General features: G+C 38.1%; 1 protein-coding gene across 5 annotated transcripts in view; it reads right to left on the minus strand.

The window, feature by feature from the left end:
- frya (furry homolog a (Drosophila)) overlaps positions 1–25,927 on the minus strand; it is an 83,082-nt gene that overhangs the window by 22,903 nt on the left and 34,252 nt on the right. For all 5 annotated transcript variants that reach the window (XM_065280853.2, XM_065280851.2, XM_065280854.2 and 2 more), the window contains exons 18-40: positions 25,006–25,261; positions 24,410–24,592; positions 24,206–24,292; positions 23,563–23,822; positions 21,542–21,731; positions 21,292–21,416; positions 20,412–20,469; positions 17,882–17,973; positions 17,606–17,778; positions 15,733–15,893; positions 14,795–14,905; positions 11,935–12,089; positions 11,197–11,296; positions 10,932–11,103; positions 9,665–9,921; positions 9,431–9,577; positions 8,992–9,160; positions 7,709–7,799; positions 7,280–7,362; positions 5,956–6,106; positions 5,479–5,582; positions 4,412–4,597; positions 1,593–1,794 (exon numbers count right to left, since the gene is read on the minus strand). In XM_065280853.2, the coding sequence (XP_065136925.1) occupies positions 1,593–1,794; positions 4,412–4,597; positions 5,479–5,582; positions 5,956–6,106; positions 7,280–7,362; positions 7,709–7,799; positions 8,992–9,160; positions 9,431–9,577; positions 9,665–9,921; positions 10,932–11,103; positions 11,197–11,296; positions 11,935–12,089; positions 14,795–14,905; positions 15,733–15,893; positions 17,606–17,778; positions 17,882–17,973; positions 20,412–20,469; positions 21,292–21,416; positions 21,542–21,731; positions 23,563–23,822; positions 24,206–24,292; positions 24,410–24,592; positions 25,006–25,261 (3,513 nt within the window). The remainder of the gene's footprint in view (positions 1–1,592; positions 1,795–4,411; positions 4,598–5,478; positions 5,583–5,955; positions 6,107–7,279; positions 7,363–7,708; positions 7,800–8,991; positions 9,161–9,430; positions 9,578–9,664; positions 9,922–10,931; positions 11,104–11,196; positions 11,297–11,934; positions 12,090–14,794; positions 14,906–15,732; positions 15,894–17,605; positions 17,779–17,881; positions 17,974–20,411; positions 20,470–21,291; positions 21,417–21,541; positions 21,732–23,562; positions 23,823–24,205; positions 24,293–24,409; positions 24,593–25,005; positions 25,262–25,927) is intronic.

Below are 25,927 nucleotides of genomic sequence, written 5' to 3' on the forward strand. Positions count from 1 at the left end.
TAAATTCAATGGAAACAGTCTGGATTGTTGTATGATTTGTAATTAAATTATATATTAATAAATAAGAAACATAAAGAAATACTTGTCTTCATCCTGTATATTAAAACCTTGTTTACACTATTACAGGAATGTCCAAACTCGGTCCTGGAGGGCCGGCGTCCTGTTGAGATTAGCTGAAACTTCCCTCAACACACCTGCCTGAAAGTTTCTAGTCATGCCCTGTCCCAAATGGCGCACTTCATGTGGACTTTCAGTCTCGTGGCCTTAAATTGCACATGATCGCTTAGTCTACGAGTCTGTAGGGTGTCCCATCTGTCATTTTTACGCTTTGAAGTGTGCTCATCAGCGCCTCCTTTGCCCCCTTGATGCGGTCTTCAGCAAAGCCTGCACTGCAGCAGGCTTCGCGCACTTTGCCAACCCAGAAGTCCTTGCGAAAGGGCAATCAAACCAATCAGGCGACGGAAGGAAGGAGTTCACACTGACGGGCAACTTCTCTACCTATTTCCGGTGTGATGCTCGAGTCTGTCCCAAAATACAACTCCGGTGCACCCACGTGGACTCGCATCAAGGGTCCCTAAAGTCTGGACTACGTGATGTCATCAAAGTGTGGACTCTGAGGAGGACCACAAGTCCGGAGTGTGCCATTTGGGACAGGGCCCCAGAAGTCCTTGCAGAAGAGCAATCAACGACGAATGAGAGGAGTTCACACTGGGTAACTTCTCTTCCTATTCCGGCGTGACGCTCGAATCTGTCCCAAAATACGACTCTGGTGCCCCCTCGTTGACTCATGTCAAGGGTCCCTAAGGCCTACACCACATGATGTCATCAAAGTGTGGACTCTGAGGAAGCCCACAAGTCCGGAGTGTGCCATTTGGGACAGGGCCTAAGATCTTGATTAGCTGGATCAGGTGTGTTCGATTAGGGTTGGAGCAAAACTCTGCAGAGACAATGGCCCTCCAGAAGCAGGATTGGACACCCCTGCACTAACAACTTAAATCTTCATCATTTCCATATTCAAGTTCAATTCAGTAGTCTAGACAGCATGCATCATCATCATCATCACAGGACGGTCTTTACAGTAGCCGCCAAAGTAGATGTGATGTTCCCTGAGTAATACTGTATGAAAATAACTACTGTGAACAAATAACAGTGCTCACAGTCATTCTTAAAGATAAGAATAAAAAAACATTCTGATTTGCCTACAGTGTGAACATGGAGAACCAACACCAGCATCTTACTCCCACCTAAGCACCAGAGCCCTGTTTAGACTAAAGAAAATACAACATACGAGTCTGTAATATCTTGAGTGATGTCAGATGTAAGATGTTTCATTTCCTGAACGAGTTCTTGAACATCTCTGAAATTTATCACATAAAATAATCCCGCGTTTCAGTTAAAGTACATTTTAAGAAATCTGATTGCTTTAGTTTATGTACCTTGCACTTGAAAAAATTAGAACAACCCAACATACATGGCACAGATGAATAATTATGACATTTTTAAATAACTTACATACATTGTAGTATTGTATAGAATTAAAGTACACATTACATGGTTTTATATAACACAGGAAGCAGTGTTGGTTTGTGTACCTGGTAGTGAGAAACTCGATGAGTTTACTGCTCTTATCATCATCTTCGGTACTGCTCTCCAGATTATCCACCTCCTCCTGGGCCAAATGAGGCAGGTTGGAGCTGCTGCCTCCAAGACTCAAGCTAGAGGAGGTGGAGGACGAGCTGAGGCCGGAATCTGGAACCGGAGATGCCTGGCCGTTCCGCAGGAAGTCCACACCACCTGAAGTCAACATGGATGATAAGTAAATCTACCATGGTCACAGTTACTGGAGTAATCCAGATAGTTGCAGGGTTCTTGCTAAGGTATTTTACTGCCATATCAAAAGATCTTAGTTCCTTTATGATACTCTGGTCCTTAAACAAGTTTCAAGATGTTTCCACCAGTTTTAATAATATTTCTAAACACTTATTAGCAGCATTTATTTCCATACCAAAATGCTTTGTTTTTAATCCTTATTCCTAAGTCAATGATATTTGTATTTCTATAGCTCAGTTGGTAGATTATTCAGTTAGCAGTGCAAAAGGTTGTGGGTATGATTCTCAGGGAAAACACATACTGACAAAATGTATACCTTGACTCCACAGCTTTGGTCGCTTTGGATAAATATATATGGTATATACACTCACCTAAAGGATTATTAGGAACACCTGTTCAATTTCTCATAAATCAACCAATCACATGGCAGTTGCTTCAATGAATTTAGGGGTGTGGTCCTGGTCAAGACAATCTCCTGAACTCCAGAATGGGAAAGAAAGGTGATTTAAGCATTTTTGAGCGTGGCATTGTTGTTGGTGCCAGACAGGCCGGTCTGAGTATTTTACAATCTGCTCAGTTACTGGGATTTTCACGCACAACCATTTCTAGGATTTACAAAGAATGGTGTGAAAAGGGAAAAACATCCAGTATGCGACAGTCCTGTGGGCGAAAATACCTTGTTGATGCTAGAGGTCATAGGAGAATGGGCCGACTGATTCAAGCTGAAAGAAGAGCAACTTTGACTGAAATAACCACTTGTTACAACTGAGGTATGCAGTGGATGGGCTACAATAGCAGAAGACCCCACCAGTTAGCACTCATCTCCACTACATACAGGAAAAAGAGTCTACAATTTGCACAAGCTCACTAAAATTGGACAGTTGAAGACTGGAAAAATGTTGCCTCGATTTTTGTTGAGACGATTCAAAAGGTAGAGTCAGAATTTGGCGTAAACAGAAAGAGAACAGGGATCCATCATGCCTTGTTACCAATGTGAAGGCTGGTGGTGGTGGTGTAATGGTGTGGGGATGTTTTCTTGGCACATTTTAGGCCCCTTAGTGCCAATTGGGCATCTTTTAAATGCCACGGCCTACCTGAGCATTGTTTCTGACCATGTCCATCCATTTATGACTTCCATCAGTATAATGCACCACATGTCACAAAGCTCCAATTATTTCAAATTGGTTTCCTGAACATGGAAATGAGTTCACTGTACTAAAATGGCCCCCACAGTCACCAGATCTCAACCCAATAGAGCATCTTTGGGATGTGGTGGAACGGGAGCTTCGTGCCCTGGATGTGCATCCCACAAATCTCCATCAACTGCAAGATGCTATCCTATCAATATGGGCCAACATTTCTAAACAATGCTTTCAGCACCTTGTTGAATCAATGCCATGTAGAATTAAGGCAGTTTTGAAGGGGAAAGTGGATCCAACACAGTATTAGTATGGTGTTCCTAATAATCCTTTAGGTGAGTGTATATTTAAGTAATTTTTTGGGCCATTTTGCCTTTATTTGATAGACAGTATTAAAGGAGATGACAAAAAATAGAGAGTGGAGAGAGCGGTCCGGGATTGGCAAAGGATTTGAGCTTGGGTCGCCGAGAGTGCATCTGCGCTATATGTCGGAGCACTGCCAACTACATCACCAGCAACAACGAGTTATCTTTAAATATTTAAAACAATAACATACTGTACAGTATCACTCCCTCAAGCAACATGATTGTTTCTTCTGAACAAAACAAGAGAACAAAAGGAGGTGATGACAATCAAAGACTCAAAACAAGAATGTTAGAAAATTATATTCCTCTCAATACAATGCTATGATGTGCTGATGAACGATATCTTATCAGCATCATTTTAATGTTACCTAGACACGCTTTGACAGCATGACAACTGAGAGACCACCCTCTCATGCAAACCAGACTTCCCAGTGCCCAATAGAAGGTCCCTTTTATGATAGCAGGAGTGCAAAGGAATGTTCTAGAGATGCTCTGTGTACATATAATTGTTTTTTGGCTGCCCTACCAGAAATTTCTCCTGTGAAGATAAGAGTTCTCACTCTCCACCCCTCCAAAGGATTTCAACATGACTGCACTTACTAAAGCAATGTGTCAAATACCAAACCTAAAGGGTAAGTGTTCACACTAGATGGGCGTGTTAACCCAAACATTTTTTTTTTATTCATATGGGTTTAGAAAAACATGTTGGGGGAGTAGATAATAGAAATTTCATTTTCGGGTGAACTGAGTGCAAGAGGAGCACTATAATCAACATCAAGCATAGTCAATACTACCCTGCAAGTCTAACTTTTGCCACATTAAATTTGTGGTTCAAAGGTTCAAATGTTTAAAACTCCACAGTAAGCATTTATAATGATGAAATGCATGGATAATTCTGGAAAAGCATTTAGAAGTGCAGCCCTAAAAGGCCTGATCCACTGCACCAGATCCATTGATCTTAAACACACCATGCAAAGTACATATAAAACACTTCATGCTTTTCATACTAAACATTTTATACTGTCTAAATAACAAATTATTTCAAACCCAAGAGCAACAGCATGAGAAAAGCAGTACCCGTGTAGAGAAACTCAGGCTGGTAGCAGGGTTTAAAGGTCAGGCTCTTGTTGCTGTTGGCATCTCTGGTGTTCAACAGAACGGAGGCTATGATGCTGAAGTTGTTGTTGCAGGACAGCGTAATGAGAAGATGCAAGAGAAGTCTCTTACAGTGTTCAAACACCTCCGGACGGCAGTGGTCCATACCTAAAACAGTCACATTTAAATGCTTATACTGTAGCCTATTATAAATGTTAAACCTGTGTGCATCTATGTGTGAGTTTGGGGTTTGTAAGGATATTTTATTAAACAGGATCTACTCCCAAAATTGTTTTGTGCAGCCGGCATGGCCTGTGCTTGTTATGGTTTGGAATAAGGAATGTTACATCCGCAGGGATACGAATACTCCACATATTTCTGATGAAAGATATGATCGCTCATCCTTAAAGTTCAGGCAGAAATGACTGATACACGCTTTAGCGTTCTTCTCATAGCAAGCCACATAGTTACTGTACGTAGCATGGTCATAAGACGCTCGCAGTCACGCCATGGTTTAGATGGAAGAAGATTAGATTGAAGATACAGCAAACGCATGCAGAACTTTATAAATGATTACAGGTACGTATTTACACTGCCTTTTTAAAATGACACCCCTGTGGACACCACCCACGATCACATGACTCTTCTTAGCAGCGCAATGAAGGATGGCTCCGCTTAGTGGAGTAATGTTGAAGTTTTATGTCTTGTTACAGATATTAAGCTCTATAATCTTGTATTATAATTTTATATCGTGACATTTTACTTCCTCTGTGATTTAAGAGGTTAAGTATGTCTACCTTAAATTATTTTGCCAAGTGTTTAGTGTAAATGCAAACATCAGATACAAGTCGCTTTTAAAAGATGATCGTCAAAAAATTTGGATACAGGCAACAAATTGGAATTGGGCAGAGTAAATCCATCCTAAGTGACATCAGCTTTTCTCTTGAAAGCTGCTTTGCAACAATGCAAAATTGTAAATTAAATTTAATAATCTGAGAGTCCCAAAACTCATGGAACCCCCATATGATGAGAACATATGATCTACAAACCCAGAAAACAGGCATGGAGGAGCAAAGGGAGGTGAAGAACCCAGTCCTCCTTTACGCTATGATCCACCATTAGCTCTGTCATGAAGATCACCGCTATGTTACACCTGCACAAGAAAAATGGACAAAACGCATACCAGCAATGACCTTTCAACGAGAACAAAACATATTCAAGACAATTTGTACAGCAAAACACACTCCTAAACATAGCATGTTTCTTTTGTCATTATGGAGACTACGTATGTGAATTGTATTCATAGTTTCAAACAAAGCATTCCGAGTGTAAAAATACTTTAGCAGTGCTGTAACATACACGTTATCATAATTATCGGGCCAATGGCAGCTTTTGAACAGCTATTTTCCATCTGTCTGATAACCGCTGAGTGACATGCTTTAAAATCTCAGGATTACATCAGATGAGGGACTCTATAGGGTAACATGTCTCTTGCATTAAAAACAGTTATTAATTCTCTAGCAAACCTGTGCAGGGGTCCTCGCGGGGTGACTGTTTCGGGAAGATAGTCGACCAGCGGAGCCCAGCAGCCTCCACTGACCGGCATGGGAAGAGGAAGCGGCTGATTGGTTTCCAGAACGCTCATGAGCCACATGGCATACGGAGGTAGGGGCTCATCTGCACGCAAAGCAAAGAGGTTTAAAACAGCTGAACATTCCTAAACAGTGCTTTGATGTGCGTGAGACATTTCGTAAAAATGAGTGGTATGAAGACAAAATCGCAGACTGTCACACCTTATGCAATCATGCATATCAATGTGGCCGTTTAATAGAAACAGGCTTAAAGGGATACTCCAGCTTAATATCAAAGCTATCCGATGAAGTACATACCCTCAAGCAATCCGAGATACATACGTCCATTATCTTTCAGACAAACACATTTCAAGGTATTTTACTAAATGTCCTTGCTTTTCCAAGCTTTATAATAGTAGAAAACAGGGATCAGGGAAAAACCTCTGACTTTAACACCCCCAAAAAAGCATTCATCCTTCACAGAGGTAATCCACACGGCTCCAAGGGGGTTAATAAAGGTCTTCTGCGGGTAATTGATGCGATTTGGTAAAAAAAAAATCCATATTTAAAACTTAAACTTTAACTGTAATAACTAGCTTCCGGTAAACAATGCCATCTTGGACTCACACGGTTTACAGGAGAGTTTTGGTGTAGTGAGACTTGGAGACGTTGTGCAGTGACTCTCGTAAATCGATGGCGGCATTACCAGATATAACTAATAATGGCGGCATTTTTTGTTATTATACAGTAGTTTATAAATTTTAAATATGTATTTTTTTTCGACCTTTATTAACCCATTGGAGCCGTGTGAATTACTTTTGTGAAGGATGGATGCACTTTTTTGGGGTTCAAAATCAGATGTTTTTCCCTGATTCCTGTTTTCTGCCATTAAGAGCTTGGAAAAGCGAGGACATTTACTAAAATAACTCCAAATGTGTTCGTCTAAAGGATGATAGACATATGGTTCTTCTTGAATGCTTGAGGGTGAGTAAATCATGGAATGATTTTGATGTTTGGCTGGAGTATCACTTTAAGCCAGTTACCCAAGCCGGCTATTGAAAAATCCCAAACTGGTAGAAGATACAAGACTGCTTAAGCTTTTCTAATTCGGTCAAGATGCTTGTAAAACCTCTGGATGACAACCAAAGACAGGGCACCGTATTTCAAATTTCCGTCATCTCATATTGACTCCTATAATGCATGGAATACATATGAATCATTCCTAAAATTCTCCTGCGTCGAGCCTGAGGGACGGCAATGGGTTAGAAACTGCACTCACTCTTCTCCTCATCGTAGGAACCTCCTGAACTGCTGCTGTACCGCGACTCCAGCCGGTTGTGAGCTCGTAGAGCATTGTTCAACCTTCAACAAAAAGATACAGATGAGTATGTTAGTATTGACTGAGTCATGTTTAAACATGTGAACAGATAAACAAACATAGCAGCATGTTGCGGTGCAGGCTTGTGGTTGAAGGAAGGTTGAAGCAAAATGTGATTTGTAAACAATTATCATTGTGTCTTTGACAGAGGGTTGGGAGCAATGTAGAAAAAGTCTCTTTGGATAAAGATGTCTGCTAAATGATGTATTGAAGAAAGTCAAATGTAAGGGAGGTCTTAAAACAGTATTAAAGAAGTAATACCATTCATAGAGTCTGTACTGTATCAACAACAGGTCATAAATGTAAATTGTGTGGTTTTGTGGGATATACCTGTCATCACAATCCTTTGTGACGGTAGAATCGTCCGTGTCGGGAATGTTTTCCTGGCCAGGTACCAGTACTTTGCTAATGGAAGTTGGACCTTTAAAGACATTTTTAACAAATTGTGTTAATAGCTGCCATTATGCAAGATGAACATATAACATTATTCGTTAAACATGCATTATGGGGCAGTTTCCCAGACAGGGTTTAGGTTTATCCAGGCCTAGGCCTTAGTTATTTTAGGACATTTATGTAGTTTTTAAAAACATACCTTACAAAACTTTCAGTCTGGGACTAGGATAAAACCTGTCCGGGACCCCCCCATATGTTTAATTTATACTTATACTTATTTTACATACTTTTTTAAGATGTAAAATAAATCTTTGGTGTCCCCAGAGTACATGTGTGTAGTTTTAGCTCAAAATACCATATAGATAATTTATTATAACATGTTAAAATTGCCACTTTGTAGGTGTGAGCAAAAATGTCCCGTTTTTGGGTGCTTCCTTTTAAATGCAAATGAGTGGATCTCTGCACTAAATGGCAGTGCCGTGGTTGGATAGTACAGATTACAGAGCAGTATTATCCCCTTCTGACATCACAAGGAGAGCCAAATTTCAATGACCTATTTTTTTCACATGCTTGGAGAGAATGGTTTACCAAAACTAAGTTACTGGGTTGAACCTTTTCACATTTTATAGGTTGATAGAAGCACTGGGGACCCAATTATAGCGCTTAAGGTCAGATTTTCATGATATGTCCCCTTTAACTCTTTCCCCGCCATTGACGAGATATCTCGTCAATTAAGAGAAAACGCTTCCCCGCCAATGACAAGATTTTCCGTCTTTCCGCAATATCGCTATTATCCACCAGGTGGCGCGCTTCCGCAACTTTTTAAACCCGGAAGTATTGCCCTATGGCAAGCGGCTGCATGTCCGTGTCTGTTGTAAAGATCGCTCTGAATGGGATCTCTATGAAAAGTCCGTCACAAAAATGGAATTATCTCAAAATGTGGTGTTTTTGCAGAAACCTACCCATATTCAAAAGCTGATTGCAAAAGAACCACTGAAGGTAGGATGAAACGTTTTTTTTTTTTTTTGTTTGAAAGCAGAGGGTCTGTTCTTTCATTTGGTATATTGTATGTTTATATATTTAAAGAAGAACATTTTCTGGAAGACATAAAACTTTGGTAAAAATCATGAAAAACGCTGGCGGGCAACTTTTTTTTTAAAACGCTGGCGGTGAAAGAGTTAAGGTGAGGGTTTGATATTGTTATTGTTCAGCTTTTGTACCGGAGGTTGTGACGTTTATCTTGCTCGTGGCTGAGAAGCGATAAAAAGGGGGATTGTCACAATGCACCACCACGGGATTGACTGCGTCCGTCTGCTGGAGTTCATAAAGAAGCTCCTCCATGGTTTGAATGGTGTTGTTTCGAGACAGGTAGATCACCACCTTCTTAACCTGAACAGGAAATGAACCATCAATCGTCTGCTAAGTACAATTGCGTTCCTGCAGCCCAAAGGTCATGGGTTTGATCCCCAGGAAACACACATACAGATGAAATTCATCGCTTTTAATGCACTTTAGATGTACCCATTTTAAACCTCATCTTTAAAATCAAAAAGCCAAAACACATACTGTAGCACACTAAAGGAAGTGCAATCATATAATATACACACATAAATCTATTACAATTTATAATTTTTAAAAAATGTGTGCACTACAACTTACGTGGGGCAAGAGTGGGGTGTCGCTGCTGACCCCACATAAGCTGATGAGGAACTGCAGGACAGTCCGCAGGTTATTACTCCACCGGTCATTGCTGACCAAAGCGTTCCATGCATTCTCCATTTCGGCACCCGGGACATCATCTCCATACTGGCACAGACACAATACGCTAGATTTATATCTCTATAAGCTCTCTATAGTGTTAAAGTACAGATTTTGCATGATGCACCTGCGTACCTTTGCGGTCATGAACATGAGGTTGTTTAGGACCAGCGAGGAAGCCTGCAGTGACCCCCAGCCCATGCCTCTGAGCAGGTAAGGTGTTGAGGTGTTGGACGTAAAGCTCTTTCTGTTGTCCAAAGAGCAGTTAGGAGATGAGATGTAGGGCAGCAGGCCGCCATCCACCAGCTCGATATTACTGAGCCACGGGAGCAGGTATGTTAACATGACCTGACGCCCATTCGGGTGAGTGGTGGGGAACCTCTGACTGACCTCTGGAGAGGAGAGACATGGATATTTGAGGTTATAGTATTGTAATTATTAATATACTATAGTATAGCATTTATTTACGGTGCTGCCCAAAAGTGATATTCGAGGACTCAAAGGGGGGATTTTGTACAGTATTTGCTTTTAGTGGGCCCTCAGGTTAATTTAAAACAACAAAATATGAGGTGTTGGTACAAAATGGACAGGTATTTATTAAACAAAAGAAATTTTTATCAAAAAGTGTCCTGGGCTATATCTTTATAAACTTTGCACATGTATTGCTTGCAATTTATTGCCAAGTCTCCTTCAATTTTCAAAGCTGAGCTCAGTTTTTACACCAATGCAACATGCATACAACATGTTTTATGTATCTTAATAAAATATTTAAATAAAGAGCAAATATGTCAATTTTTGGTCACTACTGTACATGTTTGAATGTACACACAATGTACATAAACTTAGATGTATTAATACATACCTATCTTTTTCAATGCGTGCACTTTTAATCTTTGTACAGCGGGTAGTAAATGTGTTAGCATTTAGCTTAGCTGCATTCATTCCTATGGCTCCACACAAAAGTTTAATTTTGTGCCACCATCCTTACTCGTGTAACTACTCAAGTAATAGTCTTTATAATTATTAGAAAAACATGGAAGTGTTTGGTGGCTTCTAAATTCATCCCTGTTTGGATCCTAAGGAATGAATGGGGCTAGGCTAAATGCTAACACATTCATGACGCGCTGTACAAAGATTAAGTGCACGCATTGAATAAAGATAGGTATGTATTAATACGCCTAAGTTGAGGTAAGAACCTAGTAAAATATTGAAAAACGGTGGTGTTTTCCTTTAAAAATAAAGATTCAACCCTAAACTGCATTTAATCTGGAAAACACCTTCAAATTATGCTTTGAAAAAAGAAAATGCTAGTTTCTGATTTACAATATGAATACACAAATCTATAGTCAAAAGAGAAACAAGACAGAAGCAGTCTCTGTCTTCATCCCTCCACGTGTAATACCTGAAAAGAGGGGCAGGGTGAGTTCAGGATACATCCTGGCAAGGTGCTTGGAAAGCTGGGTTACAGAAAGACTGTAGAGGGCAGGTAGAGGTCCGTGTGTACCATACAAGATACAGCCACTTTTCTGCTCCGCAATCCTCTTTGAATAAACAGACAGCTTGGCTCCTAGGATCTATTCATACACACATAAACAGATTACAACACAAAGACATCATCTAAAGCACATTTTTTTCAACACTATTTGGCACAGAATGTCCTCACTCACCTGCATTAACTGCATTGCGATCTCATAGATCTCCCTGTTGGTGTCGGATGCTTTGAAGAGAACGAGGTTCAGCAAAGTCACAACATCACTAGAGTAGTTTCTGTGAAGAAGAAAGATCAGACCAACTCACTACACTAAATGTTACCTGATGTAGTTTTTGCTAAATATTTGGGCACAAGTAATAAAATACAGAAGGTATACACTGTAGTGCCAAGACTCCATCATTAGAAACAAAACAGTGAATGGCACCAAAGTTGCATATAGTAAAGCTTTATAAGTATCTGGGTATAAAGCTGAATTAGATACTGTTTAAAGATTTTGCTGTGTAATTACCTATTACAATGTTGTACTAATATATTATCAGACATTGACCTTTACAGGTCATAATTAATGTTAAAAATGACATCTAACAGAAATGACACAACAGGCTTTATGCCCAGCTGGACTACTTCCTGAACTTCAGCCAGCTCCTTGTTTCCTGTCTCCCATTATTGGACAAACTGAATAATCCAGGTGTGCCTGACCTCAGTAGTCACAACAACAATAATCAGGATTAATCAGTTTGTCCAATAATGGCAGACAGAAAACAAGGATCTGGCTGAAGTTCAGAAAGTAGTGCAGCTGGGCATAAAGCCTATTGTCTACCTCTGAAAACAGTAGGTATGTTCTGCCAATGTTTACGCAAGCATTAAACTGAAAAAGTCAACATTCAACATGGGTTTTCAGACCATCAAGTACCTGTTTCCACAGACACTGGCAATGGCTTTGAAGCAACCAGAAGCCAACTGGCAGGTGCCAGTATAGCATCGGTCCACAGCCCAGTTAAAGAGATTCAACTGATCTGGGTTCAGTTCCAGCAACAAAACCACCACTTCACAGCCCAGCTGATGCACCTACAGTAAACACACAAAATCAGTTTAGATGAAACATATCTACTTATTCATGGGTTTTTAAATAATTTACAATGGCAGCCAAATATTTATAGGAATAGTTCACCCTAAAGCAAAAATTAGCACATAATTCACTCACCCTCAAGCCATCCTAGGTGTATATGACTCTTACCTCCTAGGTGTATATGATATCCTGGCTCTTACCAGCTTTATTGACACTGGATAGTGGCCCATATTTATAACTACATAATTTTACAAGGGAAACATTTATAGTTTAACCTTACAAACTACATATAAACTTCACAAAATGAAGCTCTTTTCGATGCCAGGATATAATATAGTGTAAAACTTAGGAGGATCTGACTATACATATGTTTTCAGTGGTGTGTAGACATCATAAACAGATATGTTTTATTACCTGAATAAATCATTTTATCTACATACACTGTGTGCCCCCCTTACATGGAAGTAGCCTTCATTTTTCTACAGTAGCCCAGTAAATGGACAAACTGTTCTACAGAGTGCGTTTTGTCATTACATTGTCTCAGATGATGACATGTATGTCAGGTGGCTGCTGCCATAGCTATACTAAAAGGACGGGTGACCTTCTTTTGATTAAGCCAATGGTTGCAATTCAAAGTCTCACCACTAGATGCTGCTAAAACTCCCTGACTGCACCTTTAATATAACACAGACTGTGTTTGGCTAAACAAAGACATATACACATAAAAAGGCTTAAAGGAAAACACCACCGTTTTTCAAAATTGTACTATGTTCTTACCTCAACTCAGAAAAATGTATACATAGCTGTCTTTTTCAATGCATGCACTTAATCTTTGTACAGCGCGCCGTGAATGTGTTAGCATTTAGCCTAGCCCCATTCATTCCTTAGGATCCAAACAGGGATGAATTTAGAAGCCACCAAACACTTCTAATGTTTTCCCTATTTAAAGACTGTTACATGAGTATTACACGAGGAAGTATGGTGGCACAAAATAAAACGTGATGATTTTTATAAGCGAATAAAAAATGTATATATTTTAAACTATATTGTATGGCGGAAGAGCACTTGGTTTGCAGCACTTCGACCTCATGTGCAGTAATATTGCGGCAGTTTGAGCGAGAGGGACTGGAAAAAATGACTTTCTTACTTAGTATTTTTGTCTTGTTTTCCGTAAAAATATCCAAAAATTAAAATGAAAACGTATTTTCTTGATGAGCAAAATGACTTAGGAAAATAAGTCTAGTTTTTAGACAAAAAATATAAAATTTAAGTAAATTGGTGCAAAAACAAGCAAAAAAATCTGCCAATGGAATAAGAAAAAAATTCCTAGAAATGAGTTTACTTTTTCATAAACACTTAACTCTTTCACCGCCAGCGTTTTAAAAAAAAAGTTGCTACCCAGCGCCAGCGTTTTTCATGATTTTCACCAAAGTTTAATGCCTTCCAGAAAATGTTCTTCTTTAAATATATAAACATAAAATATACCAAATGAAAGAACAGACCCTCTGCTTTCAAACAAAAAAAACCCGTTTCATCCTACCTTTAGTGGTTCTTTTGCAATCAGCTTTTGAATATGGGTAGGTTTTTGCAAAAACACCATATTTTGAGCAAAAAGCAGAGATAATTCCATTTTTGTGACGGACTTTTCATAGAGATCCCATACAGAGCGATCTTTAAAACAGACACGGACATGTAGCCGCTTGCCATAGGGCAATACTTCCGGGTTTAAAAAGTTGCGGAATATAATAATAGCGGTATTGCGGAAAAACGGAAAATCTCGTCATTGGCGGGGAAGCGTTTTCTCTTAATTGACGAGATATCTCGTCAATGGCGGGGAAAGAGTTAATTAAAGAAAATGTTTCTTATTCCATTGGCAGATTTTTATGCTTGTTTTCAGCACAAATTCGCTTAATTTTTTAATTTTTGTCTAAAAACTAGACTTATTTTTCTAGGTCATTTTCCTCATTAAAAAATACATCTTAAAGGAACAGTATGTAAGAAATGTATATAAATTAATCATTAAATGGCCCTGAAATGTCACTAGACATTAAGAAATCATTTTCATTTTTAATACTTATATCACTGACAACAGTGGTATAACCAGGATATTGTCATTTACAAAGTGGAGTTGCAGCCCTCAACTGATGTTTATGTTGTCGTTTTGTATATTGGCCACCAGCTGTGTGATTGCAGTACCAGTTTTAGCCACATGTTTTGTGATTGCAATACCAGTTTTGGCCACAATCCTACATACTGTTCCTTTAATTTAAGAATTTTTAGATATTTTACTGAAAACAAGACTAAGTAAGAAAGTCATTTTTTGTCTACTTCAGTGAGTAGTCAGGAGTGATGATGTTACTGCGCGCCGAGGTCGAGGGTGAACTAAGTGCTCTTCCACCACACAATATAGTTCAATATAAAATCACCCCACATTTTATTTTGTACCACACTTACTCGAGTAACTATGCAGTTAAAAACTGACCTAAAAGTTAAAAACTGAAGTAAAATATGGGCTTATTTTCATTTTGGGGTGAACTATTCCTTTAATAAGAGTTATTCCAGTGTTTACTTTAATATATTCACTTGTTGTAATATCATAAATAGTACAGCTGTGTTGATTTAGCCCAATCAAAACCAAAGCAACGACAGAGGACGTATATGGGTCAAGTCAATTCATAACTGTGCTGAGTGCCTGGCCACGTACCCGCAGATCTTTGCAGGCGAGGATGTTATCCAACCACTTATAGAGGTAACCATCAGGAGACAGACCCACGTTGTCGAACACAGGGCCACAACAAAGGACAGTCGACATGGCCTGCGAAAAGGAAAAAATAACAACAGGCTTTCATGCAAAGCTTTCTTTTAACTTGGAATTTCCTGTTTTGAGGAAATCAGGTCCTATCGTGTCTACACGAAAAAACTTCAAAGAAACAAGGAAGAGGCTCACAAGGCTCATGTCATGTTCTTGGATGTCTGTGTTTTGTATTGACGCCAAGGTCCTAAAATTACACGCCTTTTATAAATGCTACAACATTGTATATGATCGTCTTACAGCACCCGCCTTTATATATTTGGAAAGGGGAGATACAAGAAGCTACACGGACACACACAAACAATAAAGTGAAAAGGTGGGTGTCCTTTTACCAGCATCTCCAAACAACACGTACTGTACTGTACTCTACTGTATGTTTACAGATCATTAATCTTCATGTTGGCATTACAGCACGGGTCTCCCTCAGACAAAACAAAGCACATTTGCTCTGTCATCAGAGAGAGACTCATTCATCACATACCAAGCTTGCTATTGTCTTTTTGGTATGTCTGTCGACAATGAGGTCTTGCTCTTTAAATGACTACATGGTTTGTTGAGCAACATGGGCTATAAAAAGATGTCTGGAGATAAAATTAGCAGAGTATTAGTCTGGGGTCTGAATGGAAACAGCAGCCGTGTTTAAAAATAAAAATGGGCTTTAATGTTACCACAGCAAAGCATTAATGTCTTTCGTGGTGTGAGTTTCGCAAACAATTTAAGAGATGACCAGAATATAAAATTTGTCAATAACATTTGCTAACTGTAGAAATTTACTGGAATGAGACCGATATAGCGTAAAAATTGCAGAAATTTATCATGCACTACTTTACCTTAAGGGCGCAGTACTGGTATCGAGTAATCTGATGGTTCCGGTCGCTATAGCGATCAAGGGGCGTGAACATAATACTGAAGGGGCCGGCCCATTGGCTGAAGAGGATGAAGAGGTGGTGTCTGAGACTTTGTTGAGGGAAGAGGAAACGGCGATGATGCACTATGAAAAGATGCAGATTAGATATGAAAAAACAGTGAAGATTAGGGTAAAAAACAGGAAAAAACACACTAAAATGGTAAATGGACTGCTTTATAGTGATGCAAAGTCCAATTCATTTCCGCGAACCGTCTCTTTTCGGACAGTTCGGCTCATTGAACCGGTTTTTGATGTCATCAAGAAATGTCATCACTACGCATTTATTTTCTAACTAAAATATTCAAATAAAGTCGTTTGTGTCAACACATTAAAACATTCAAATAAAAACTGACCAGTTTTGACTAGCCTGCAACTTGGACAAGATTCCTAAAAGACACTGATGCACAATTGCGGATGTGTTCTACATATCCTTAGTATAAAAAAAAAAATAAACTTGTATTTTAAACTCATTGGTTTTCCTTAAACAACTAAAATATGATTTGCATGCACCATTAATCATACAAAAACTAAAGCTTTTTAATAAATCAAGCATATCAAGAAACTAATTAAACAAGGAACTTCACGCATCAGGCTCGTTCAAATCCTCTGTGATACACACGCAGTGTCAGCAACTCATTCGTCAAAATCGTCGGCAATCCTAGCCTCGGCAATCATCGGCAAACTTCGACAGTTGGTTGAACCCTATGGGTTGAACTGGCTCATTCGGGACTTTTTGAGTCCGACATGCTATTTCGGCTGTGCGTCCTGCGTCATCAACCTGGAACCTATGCCCGAAACTAAAGTTCGATTCGGTTCGATTTGCGAACCGGCTCGACCGGTTACTTCCTGAGAACCGGCTCAAAAGAACGATTTGTTCAAGAACCGAACATCACTACTGCATTTATATAGCGCTTTCAACAGACCCATGGCCATCCAAAGCGCTTTACAAGTTGCCTCACATTCACCCATTCATACACAGACGGCAGTGTCAGCCATGCAAGGCGCCATCCAGATCGTCGGGAGCAGCTGGGGTTAGGTGTTTTGCTCAAGGACACCTCAATACTTGGTCAGGTGGTGCCAGGGATTGAACCACCAACCTTCCGGTTTGTAGACAACCTACATGAGCCACTGCCGCCTCTACACTACACATAAACGTACACATGAAGCCCCTACAATACACATCCCTTTCTGATGAACATGTTTGCTTATTTTAGTTATTTTTGTGAAGGCATAAGTCATACAATAACATCCTGGTTGGAGAAATGCCCTTTTGTATTCCATCATGACAACAGGCTTGTTCACAAACTAAGATCCTTAAGGACATAGCTTCGGAAGAGTGTTGTTATTATATGACTCATCATCATCTGCCATAAAGTTGATCTTCAGTCTCCAGAGTCTAAAGTAACCTAGCGATCAATTGCATTTTACAAATAAAGAAAATATGAATGCATCCAGGAGCCAGAATGTGCTTCATGAACGTCAGTGTGATGTAATTTCTTCTAATGTCGGAAATAAATATTCAAAGCAGGGAGGATAATACGATGACTATTTATGGATTAAAACATGCTGTTCTCTAATGTCTCTGTAGAGTTGTACGAGGAGGAAAAGTGAGTCACCATTTGGCATAAATCTGAACAGCCCAAGGTGCGTAGAAAAGAACATACTATAAAAACAATATAATAATTATTTCTTTAATAGAAAAAAATATCTACTTTTGTGTCCCACAGAAAACACTGCAAATGGGTTTGAAACGAGATGAAAGTGAGTGAACTTTTCAAGTTTGTCAAACTCTTTACCTGGTACACACTGTATAAGGTTAGCCGTCATAGCGCTGAAGTGAGCTCGGATGTCTTTGAGGATCTCCATGTCTTTGTCATTCTCAGCTTCCAGAAGCATCCGGGTCAGGTCTACATACTCAAGGAAGAGAGCGCCCAGGGCCAGGGTATCACGTTCCAGTGCCCCATTAGTGCTGAGAAAAAGAAAGAGGGAGGGAGGGAGAACGAGAGAGTCTAAGAGTTTATAATAAGAGTCAACGGACACGTGAACATAATGCAAGATAAAAATATTTTTACCTATCACTAATAACACCAGCGTCCGCCAGCAGCTCAAAGATCCTGAGGAGCTGAAGCCTCAGTAGATCTCGTCTTTCTCTACGCTTTTTATTCTGAAGAATAAAACAAGCAAATTTGCAATCAATATCATAACATAACACAACACATAACATAATACATAACATAACACAACATAACACATAAAATAATTCATAACATAACACATATCATAATACATAACACAACCTAACACATAACACAACACATAACATATAACATAACAAATAACATAACACATAACATAACACATAACACAACATAACACAACTTAACACAACACATAACACAACATAAAACATAACATAACACATAACATACAACATAACACAGCACATAACATAAAACATAACATAACATAATACATAACACAACATAACACATAACATAAAATAACATAACACAACATAACACAACTTAACACAACACATAACACAACATAAAACATAACATACAACATAACACATAACATAACATAATACATAACATAACACAACACATAACGCAACATAACACATAACACAACATAACACAACATAACACATAACATACAGAATAACACATAACATAACACATAACATACAACATAACACAGCACATCACATACAACATAACACATAACACGACATAACATAATACATAACACAACATAACACAAAACATAACACATAACACAACATAACACATAACACAACACATAACACAACATAACACATAACACAACATAACACATAACACAACATAAAACATAACACAACATAACACAACACATAACACAACACAACATAACACAACATAACACATAACATAACACAACATAAAACAACACATAACACAACATAAAACATAACATACAACATAACACATAACATAACATAATACATAACATAACACAACACATAACGCAACATAACACATAACACAACATAACACATAACATACAGAATAACACATAACATAACACATAACATACAACATAACACAGCACATCACATACAACATAACACATAACATAACATAATACATAACACAACATAACACATAACATAACATAATACATAACATACAACATAACACATAACATACAACATAACACAGCACATAACATAAAACATAACATAACATAATACATAAAACAACACAACACATAACATAAAATAACATAACACAACATAACACAACTTAACACAACACATAACACAACATAAAACATAACATACAACATAACACATAACATAACATAATACATAACATAACACAACACATAACGCAACATAACACATAACACAACATAACACAACATAACACATAACACAACATAATACAACATAACACATAACATCCAGAATAACACATAACATAACACATAACATACAACATAACACAACACATCACATACAACATAACACATAACATACAACATAACACAGCACATAACATAACATAATACATAACATAACATAATACATAACACAACATAAAACATAACATACAACATAACACATAACATACAACATAACACAGCACATAACATACAGCATAACACATAACATAACACATAACATACAACATAACACATACCATAACATAATACATAACACAATATAATACATAACACAACATAACACACAACACATAACACAACTTAAAACATAACATACAACATAACACAGCACACAACATACAGCATAACATATAACATAACATAATACATAACAACATAATACATAACACAACATAACACACAACACATAATACAACATAACACATAACATAACACATAACACAACTTAACACAACACATAACACAACATAAAACATAACATACAACATAACACATAACATACAACATAACACAGCACATAACATACAGCATAACACATAACACGACATAACATAATACATAACACAACATAACACAAAACATAACACATAACACAACATAACAAATAACACAACATAAAACATAACACAACATAACACAACACAACACATAACACATAATACAACATAACATAACACAACATAACACATAACATAACATAACACAACATAACACATAACATAACACAACACATAACACAACATAAAACATAACACATAACATAACACATAACATACAACATTACACAACACATACAACATAACATACAACATATCACACAACATAACACAACATAACATACAACATAACACAACATAAAACAACACAACACATAACATACAACACAACACAACACAACACAACACAACACAACATGGAAGTATTGGATAGTCATACTGAAAACATTTAAAAATGTAAAAAATTGTACTGTTAGTTTTCTGAAAAACTTTATTTACAGCAGGAACAACTTACACTTTTCTTACAAGTTAAAGAGTTATTTTAAGGAGAAGCATGAAATCAATGTAATTTCAGCACATCATTTACAATATGACAACCTACTGTACATAGAAGCTAATTTGAATGAACAATCAAAAATAAGATCAAACTGACCTCTGGTCTCCTTTCTAAAGCTTCTTTCATCAACGGATGCAGTTCCTCAATAAGCTCTCTGCATGAGACATCAAATTTAAAGTCAATATCAATGAACAAGAATCAATACAGTGCTGCCACAGTTTACAGGGAAATAATTGCTACAGTATTCCTATAAATACTTTTATTATTCCAGGAACTGGAAACTGAAGCAATGACTTTTGGTCAATGCTTTGTAGAGGATTTATGTGTTCGTGATTAAGAAACGATCCACATTTTTTTCCAGTAATATAAGAGTGAAAATTGGTGTCCATTCACATAAAATCTTAAAAAAAAACTGTGGCACGACCAGAATGTAAACATTAGACCTCTTATCTTCAAAAATCTTGCTGAACTGACATTTAACAAGGCTTCAGGTGCAGACAATGCTTGTGAAAGTAATACACGGTATACAGACTGGCAGGTGTTATGTGTTCTGTGTAATATACAATAATCATTAAGCCAAAAAGAGTGGCAATTGTTTGCATAAGTATTATTTTAGTGAATCTATAAAGGGATAGTTCACCCCCCCAAAAAATGTGTCATCATTTCCTCACTCTCGTTGTTACAAACTTGAATAAATTTCTTTGTTCTGATAAACACGAAGGAAGATATTTTGATGAATGTTTGTAACTATACCGATCATGAGACTTCATGAAAAAAAGAATACTATGGAAGTGAATGGGGCCCATGAACGGTTTGGTTACAAACATTTCTCAAAATATCTTCCTTCATGTTCATCAAAACAAAGAAATAGAAACAGGTTTGAAACAACATGAGAGTGAGTAATAATGACATCATTTTTATTTTGGGGTGAACTATCCCTTTAAGTTCTAAAATTAGGTATTGTGCAACACGTTACCTAAAAATTAGTGAATTTGTGCGTCCGAACCCGAGAACCAACGCCTCTGTGATCTCAATGCTCTCGGATCGCATCAAAGGAACCAACTGCTTCAGAAGCCAAGCAACAGATGGGCTCCCCAGAATCTAGTAAAGAGACGGGCAAACAAAAGCTTACAATCAATACCATTGTGATTCTGTCAATCAACTGATGAATAAAAGCCATCAATATTTAATACTACACAAATTAAAGCAAGATAATACAGACACACCTTGTTGTCATAACCACTGTTGCTGTCAGCGCTGGGTGTGACGATCTCGGGTGTGGATGTCCGCAGGTGACCCGGGCTCATGATGCTGGGCTTGGCCACCCCGAAACAAAGAATCAAGTAGTTTCTCCAAAGAGACACATAGCTGTCCGCTAATCCGGCTGAGCTTGTCTTCTTGGCGTTTGCTGGGTTGCTAAAAGATCAAGACATTCAACCAAACTTAACGTGTGATAACAAATAAAGAAAAAAATAGCTGCATGATCCTCCGTTGGTATGAATGTATAGAAAAATAAGAATACTGTAACTCAGTGGTTCTTAAAACATTTCCGGCGTGGGGCCCCCCTTGTGTACGCTGCATCCCCTCATGTCCCCCCAAAGAAAAAGTATGACATAAAACATTCTAAAACATACAATTTGAATAAAAAAAAATTTTATTATACAACATATTGCTGTTGGTTAGTAGACTTATTTTTCTCAGGTTTAATTACACAGAGTTTATGATAAATTAATGTATTTTATAAAATTAAACTGGAGCCCCCTCTGGCACCATCTCGCAGCCCCCAGTTTGAGAACCCCTACTGTAACTCAAAGCTGCTCTTCTATTACAGACAGAACCATAAATGCTGTAACATAATAAAATATGAAAGCCAATTGGGGAAGGCATTTGAGAAACAGATCTCTAAAAGAGTCATGGAGTCTACAGTAAGTGCACGTTAAACCCGGGTCTACTTACAGCAGAATTAAAATGTCCGTAGCTATAAATAAAGTACAGCTAAAAGGCAGATCCATCCACAGAGAGATATTCACTGAAACACCAGGATAAAACTACTGTTAACTCTTTCCCCGCCATTGACAAGTTATCTTTTCAATTAAGAGAAAACGCTTCCATGTCAATGACAAGTTTTTACAGCAAGCCATATTTCTGCTATTATCCACTAGATGGCACTCTTACCCAATTTATAAAACACTAAAGCATTCACTGATCCAAAAACAGTAAAACTCTCTGTATGTTTCTGATCTCTAACAAAAGTCCCTTACAAAAATGCAATTATCGCAGCTTTTTGCTCAAAATTTGGTATTTTTTAAGAAACCTACTCATATTTAAAGGAACAGTATGTAAGAAATTTATATCAATGAATCCTTAAATGGCCCTAAAATGTCACTAGACATTAAGAAATCATTTTCATTTCAAATACTTATATCACTGACAACAGTGGTCTAGCCAGGATATTATCATTTAAAAAGTGGAGTTGCAGCCCTCAACTGATGTTTATGTTGTCGTTTTGTATATTGGCCACCAGCTGTGTGATTGCAGTACCAGTTTTAGCCACACGTTTTGTGATTGCAATACCAGTTTTGGCCACAATCCTACATACTGTTCCTTTAAGAAGTAATAAAAAGAGAATAAATGAAGATAGGATGAAACTTTTTTTTTTTAAAGCAGAGGGTCTGTTCTTTCATTTGATATCATATTGTATGTTTATATATTAACTCTTTCCCTGCCAGCGTTTTTTTTTTTAAAGTTGCCAGCCAGTGGCAGCATTTTTCATGATTTTCACAAAAGTTTAATGCCTTCCATAAAATTTCTTCTTTTAATATATAAACATGCAATATATTAAATGTAAGAACAGAACCTCTGCTTTAAAAGAAAAAAAAAAGTTTCATCCTAACTTCATCAGTTCTCTTTTTATCACCTCTCAAATATGGGTAGGTTTCTTAAAAAACAACAAATTTGGAGCAAAAAGCTGAGATTTGTGAAGGACTTTTGCTAGAGATCAGATTCAGATCCTCAAAACATACAGCTGTATGCCCTAGGGTGATACTTCCAGGTTTTATAAGTTGATAATAGCAGTATTGCAGAAAGCCGGAAATACTTGTCATTGGCAGGGAAGTGTTTTCTCTGGTTGGGAAAGAGTTAAAAGAAGGACATTTCCTGGAAGGCATTCAAATTTTGTGAAAATCATAAAAAATGCTGGTGCTGGCTGAAAACTTAAAAAAAAATGTATGTCCTGTACATCCCCTACCTGGGCTCCAGCAGGGGCATAAGGAGCTGGAGGCGCGTAAAGGCGTAAGGCCAGGCGTAGCTGAGAGCTGTGGGGCAATGCTTGGGCAGGTACTCCTGTCTCAAAAAGCTGAAGAGACACAGAGGCCAGGGCTCCTTCAGAGACTGAGCCAAGATCCACACGCGGGACGGGCTACGCACGTCATAGTGGCTGCCGACCAGAGATCCGTTCCACTCCACCAGCCACTGCAAGTCTGCATGCTGCCCGGCGGGAAGAGACGCCTGCGGGACAGAGAGGTGACCCAGTTCATTTGCACTGTAACTTTAATGAAGCTTGTTTTATCAGAAATTAAACCATTGTTATTCCTGGGAATCAAAATGGCATCAGAACTTATGCAGTGTGATTATTTTGAGTTAGGTGACAAAGAAAAAACGATCAATATTTATTGGAATCTGTAGATCGGTATTGGCACATTTGATATAATCGCATCCCTACTAGTTAGCATTTTACGGTATTGTACAATACTTGGGCTGTATCTTAGGGCAGTGCATTAAGATTTTAGCTCAGTTTCTCAAATGTGCAGAACACAAGATACTTTGTAGAGTTGCACGAGTTTTCCTGAGCACATATGAGAAAGCAAAAGACTGAATAGAGAAGCACTTACTGATTCGGCCACTGCCACGTGGGCAAAGCTCTCGAGCACCACCGGACTCAACTGGTCCAATACATCTATCATGGGCCTCTCATCGTCCTGTGCGGGAAAGAAAAAACAAACCCTAAACTGAGTATACCGTACATATACACTTATGTCTCTGAATTGACTTCACTGAAAGTTGAGGCTTATATTTCCAAGCAAGGTGGGTCTTACCTCAGCCTGTCCGAGGGTGAGGAAGATTTGGCGGACCTCACGAAGAACAGACACGGCTAGTTTGCGTGTGGCGGTCTGGCAGGAGCACAGCAGCACTACGGCCATACCCTCAACAGCGTGCAACACTGCAGAATGCGAGGTCCGTTCTGCTGGCAGCCTGGAGCTTGAGCTATTTTGCAACAACTATAATGCGAAAACACAAATAACCCTATGACACATGGGTTATGAGTGGGCGTTCACGTAGCTCAATGTGTAAGCAATGCAAAGCTAATGGGGTTGATCAGATACTGGCGATAAAAGAAATATATGGAATGAATGCACTGTAAGTCGCTTTGGATAAAAACGTCTCCCAAATCCATATATGTAATTGTTTTCTTAATATGCAAATTTATTTATCACAATGCATGGGGTTAATGTGGCAAAAATGAGATTCATCATCATCTTTAACCATTTAAACGGCAACAATCAACCAGATCACAAAAGTTTTAATAACTTAATGGAGCCTGAAGAATTGATTTTGTCTCAGATGTGTCTGTAGCAGAAATGATATACAGTAAATGTACAGTATTGAGCTATAAAATGAATATGGATCTTACTTCAGCGGAGCAGATGTTAGATGTTTCCAAACTTTTGGAGGGAGTATGAAGGGCCAGTTTCCACTGGGTGAGTAACTGAAGCAGCAGTTTAAGTGAGGAGTCCAGCAGGGTCTGGTGTGTGTCCTGAACCTCTCGGAGTAAAAAACTACAGTAACCCATGAGAACTTCTTCTCTCCAGTCTTTAAAGTCCACCAGGAGACTCTGCAAAGAATTCTGGGCTATCAGACGCAGTTCATCATCCATGTGGATGGTTAACCTGCAGGAAGAAGGACAGTATATAATGAAGAAGAATGTTTTTTCACGGCTGGCTTATATTTTTAGATATGTGCTTTACACATGTGACACTGGACCACAAAACCAGTCTTAAGTAGCACGTATTTGAAGAATTTGGTTCCAAATGATAGATTTATAGCATTTAAAAAAAAATTATCAATAAATCTTTGAAATCTTTGAAAATCTAATTATGGTTTTGAATTTTTAATGTTATTATTATAACCTAAAGATGCTATGTGAAAGTTTGTAACAGAAAATAATGGTTTTCATCTTGTCAATTTCTTGGTATAGACCGTTTCAGCAGTAACAACATAAACAAGCAGCTGTCGCGGTCCGCACCTAAGTTCCGGTAAACTCCGCTAATAATAAATAACAACAAATTCTTTAAACCTAGTTTATTTATATAACAAGGAAACAAAACAACACATAGATTACATAGGAAACCAAAACATTTGTTATTTTCGACGAGGGATTTGTTCAAGAGATCAGTTTAGCAACTAGTCAAGACCATTAAAAAAATGAAACCGGAAGTAAGGTTCGAATCCAGACGTGTAACATGTGCGTCCGATGAAACCATCTATAGAAAATTTGTTTTACCCAAATTAAGTCAAAATGGATTTATTGCGTTTTGGAATCAAACTCTTCATTT

Source organism: Paramisgurnus dabryanus, chromosome 8 (assembly GCF_030506205.2).
Source record: "Paramisgurnus dabryanus chromosome 8, PD_genome_1.1, whole genome shotgun sequence".
In the NCBI taxonomy this organism is placed as follows: Eukaryota; Metazoa; Chordata; class Actinopteri; order Cypriniformes; family Cobitidae; genus Paramisgurnus; species Paramisgurnus dabryanus.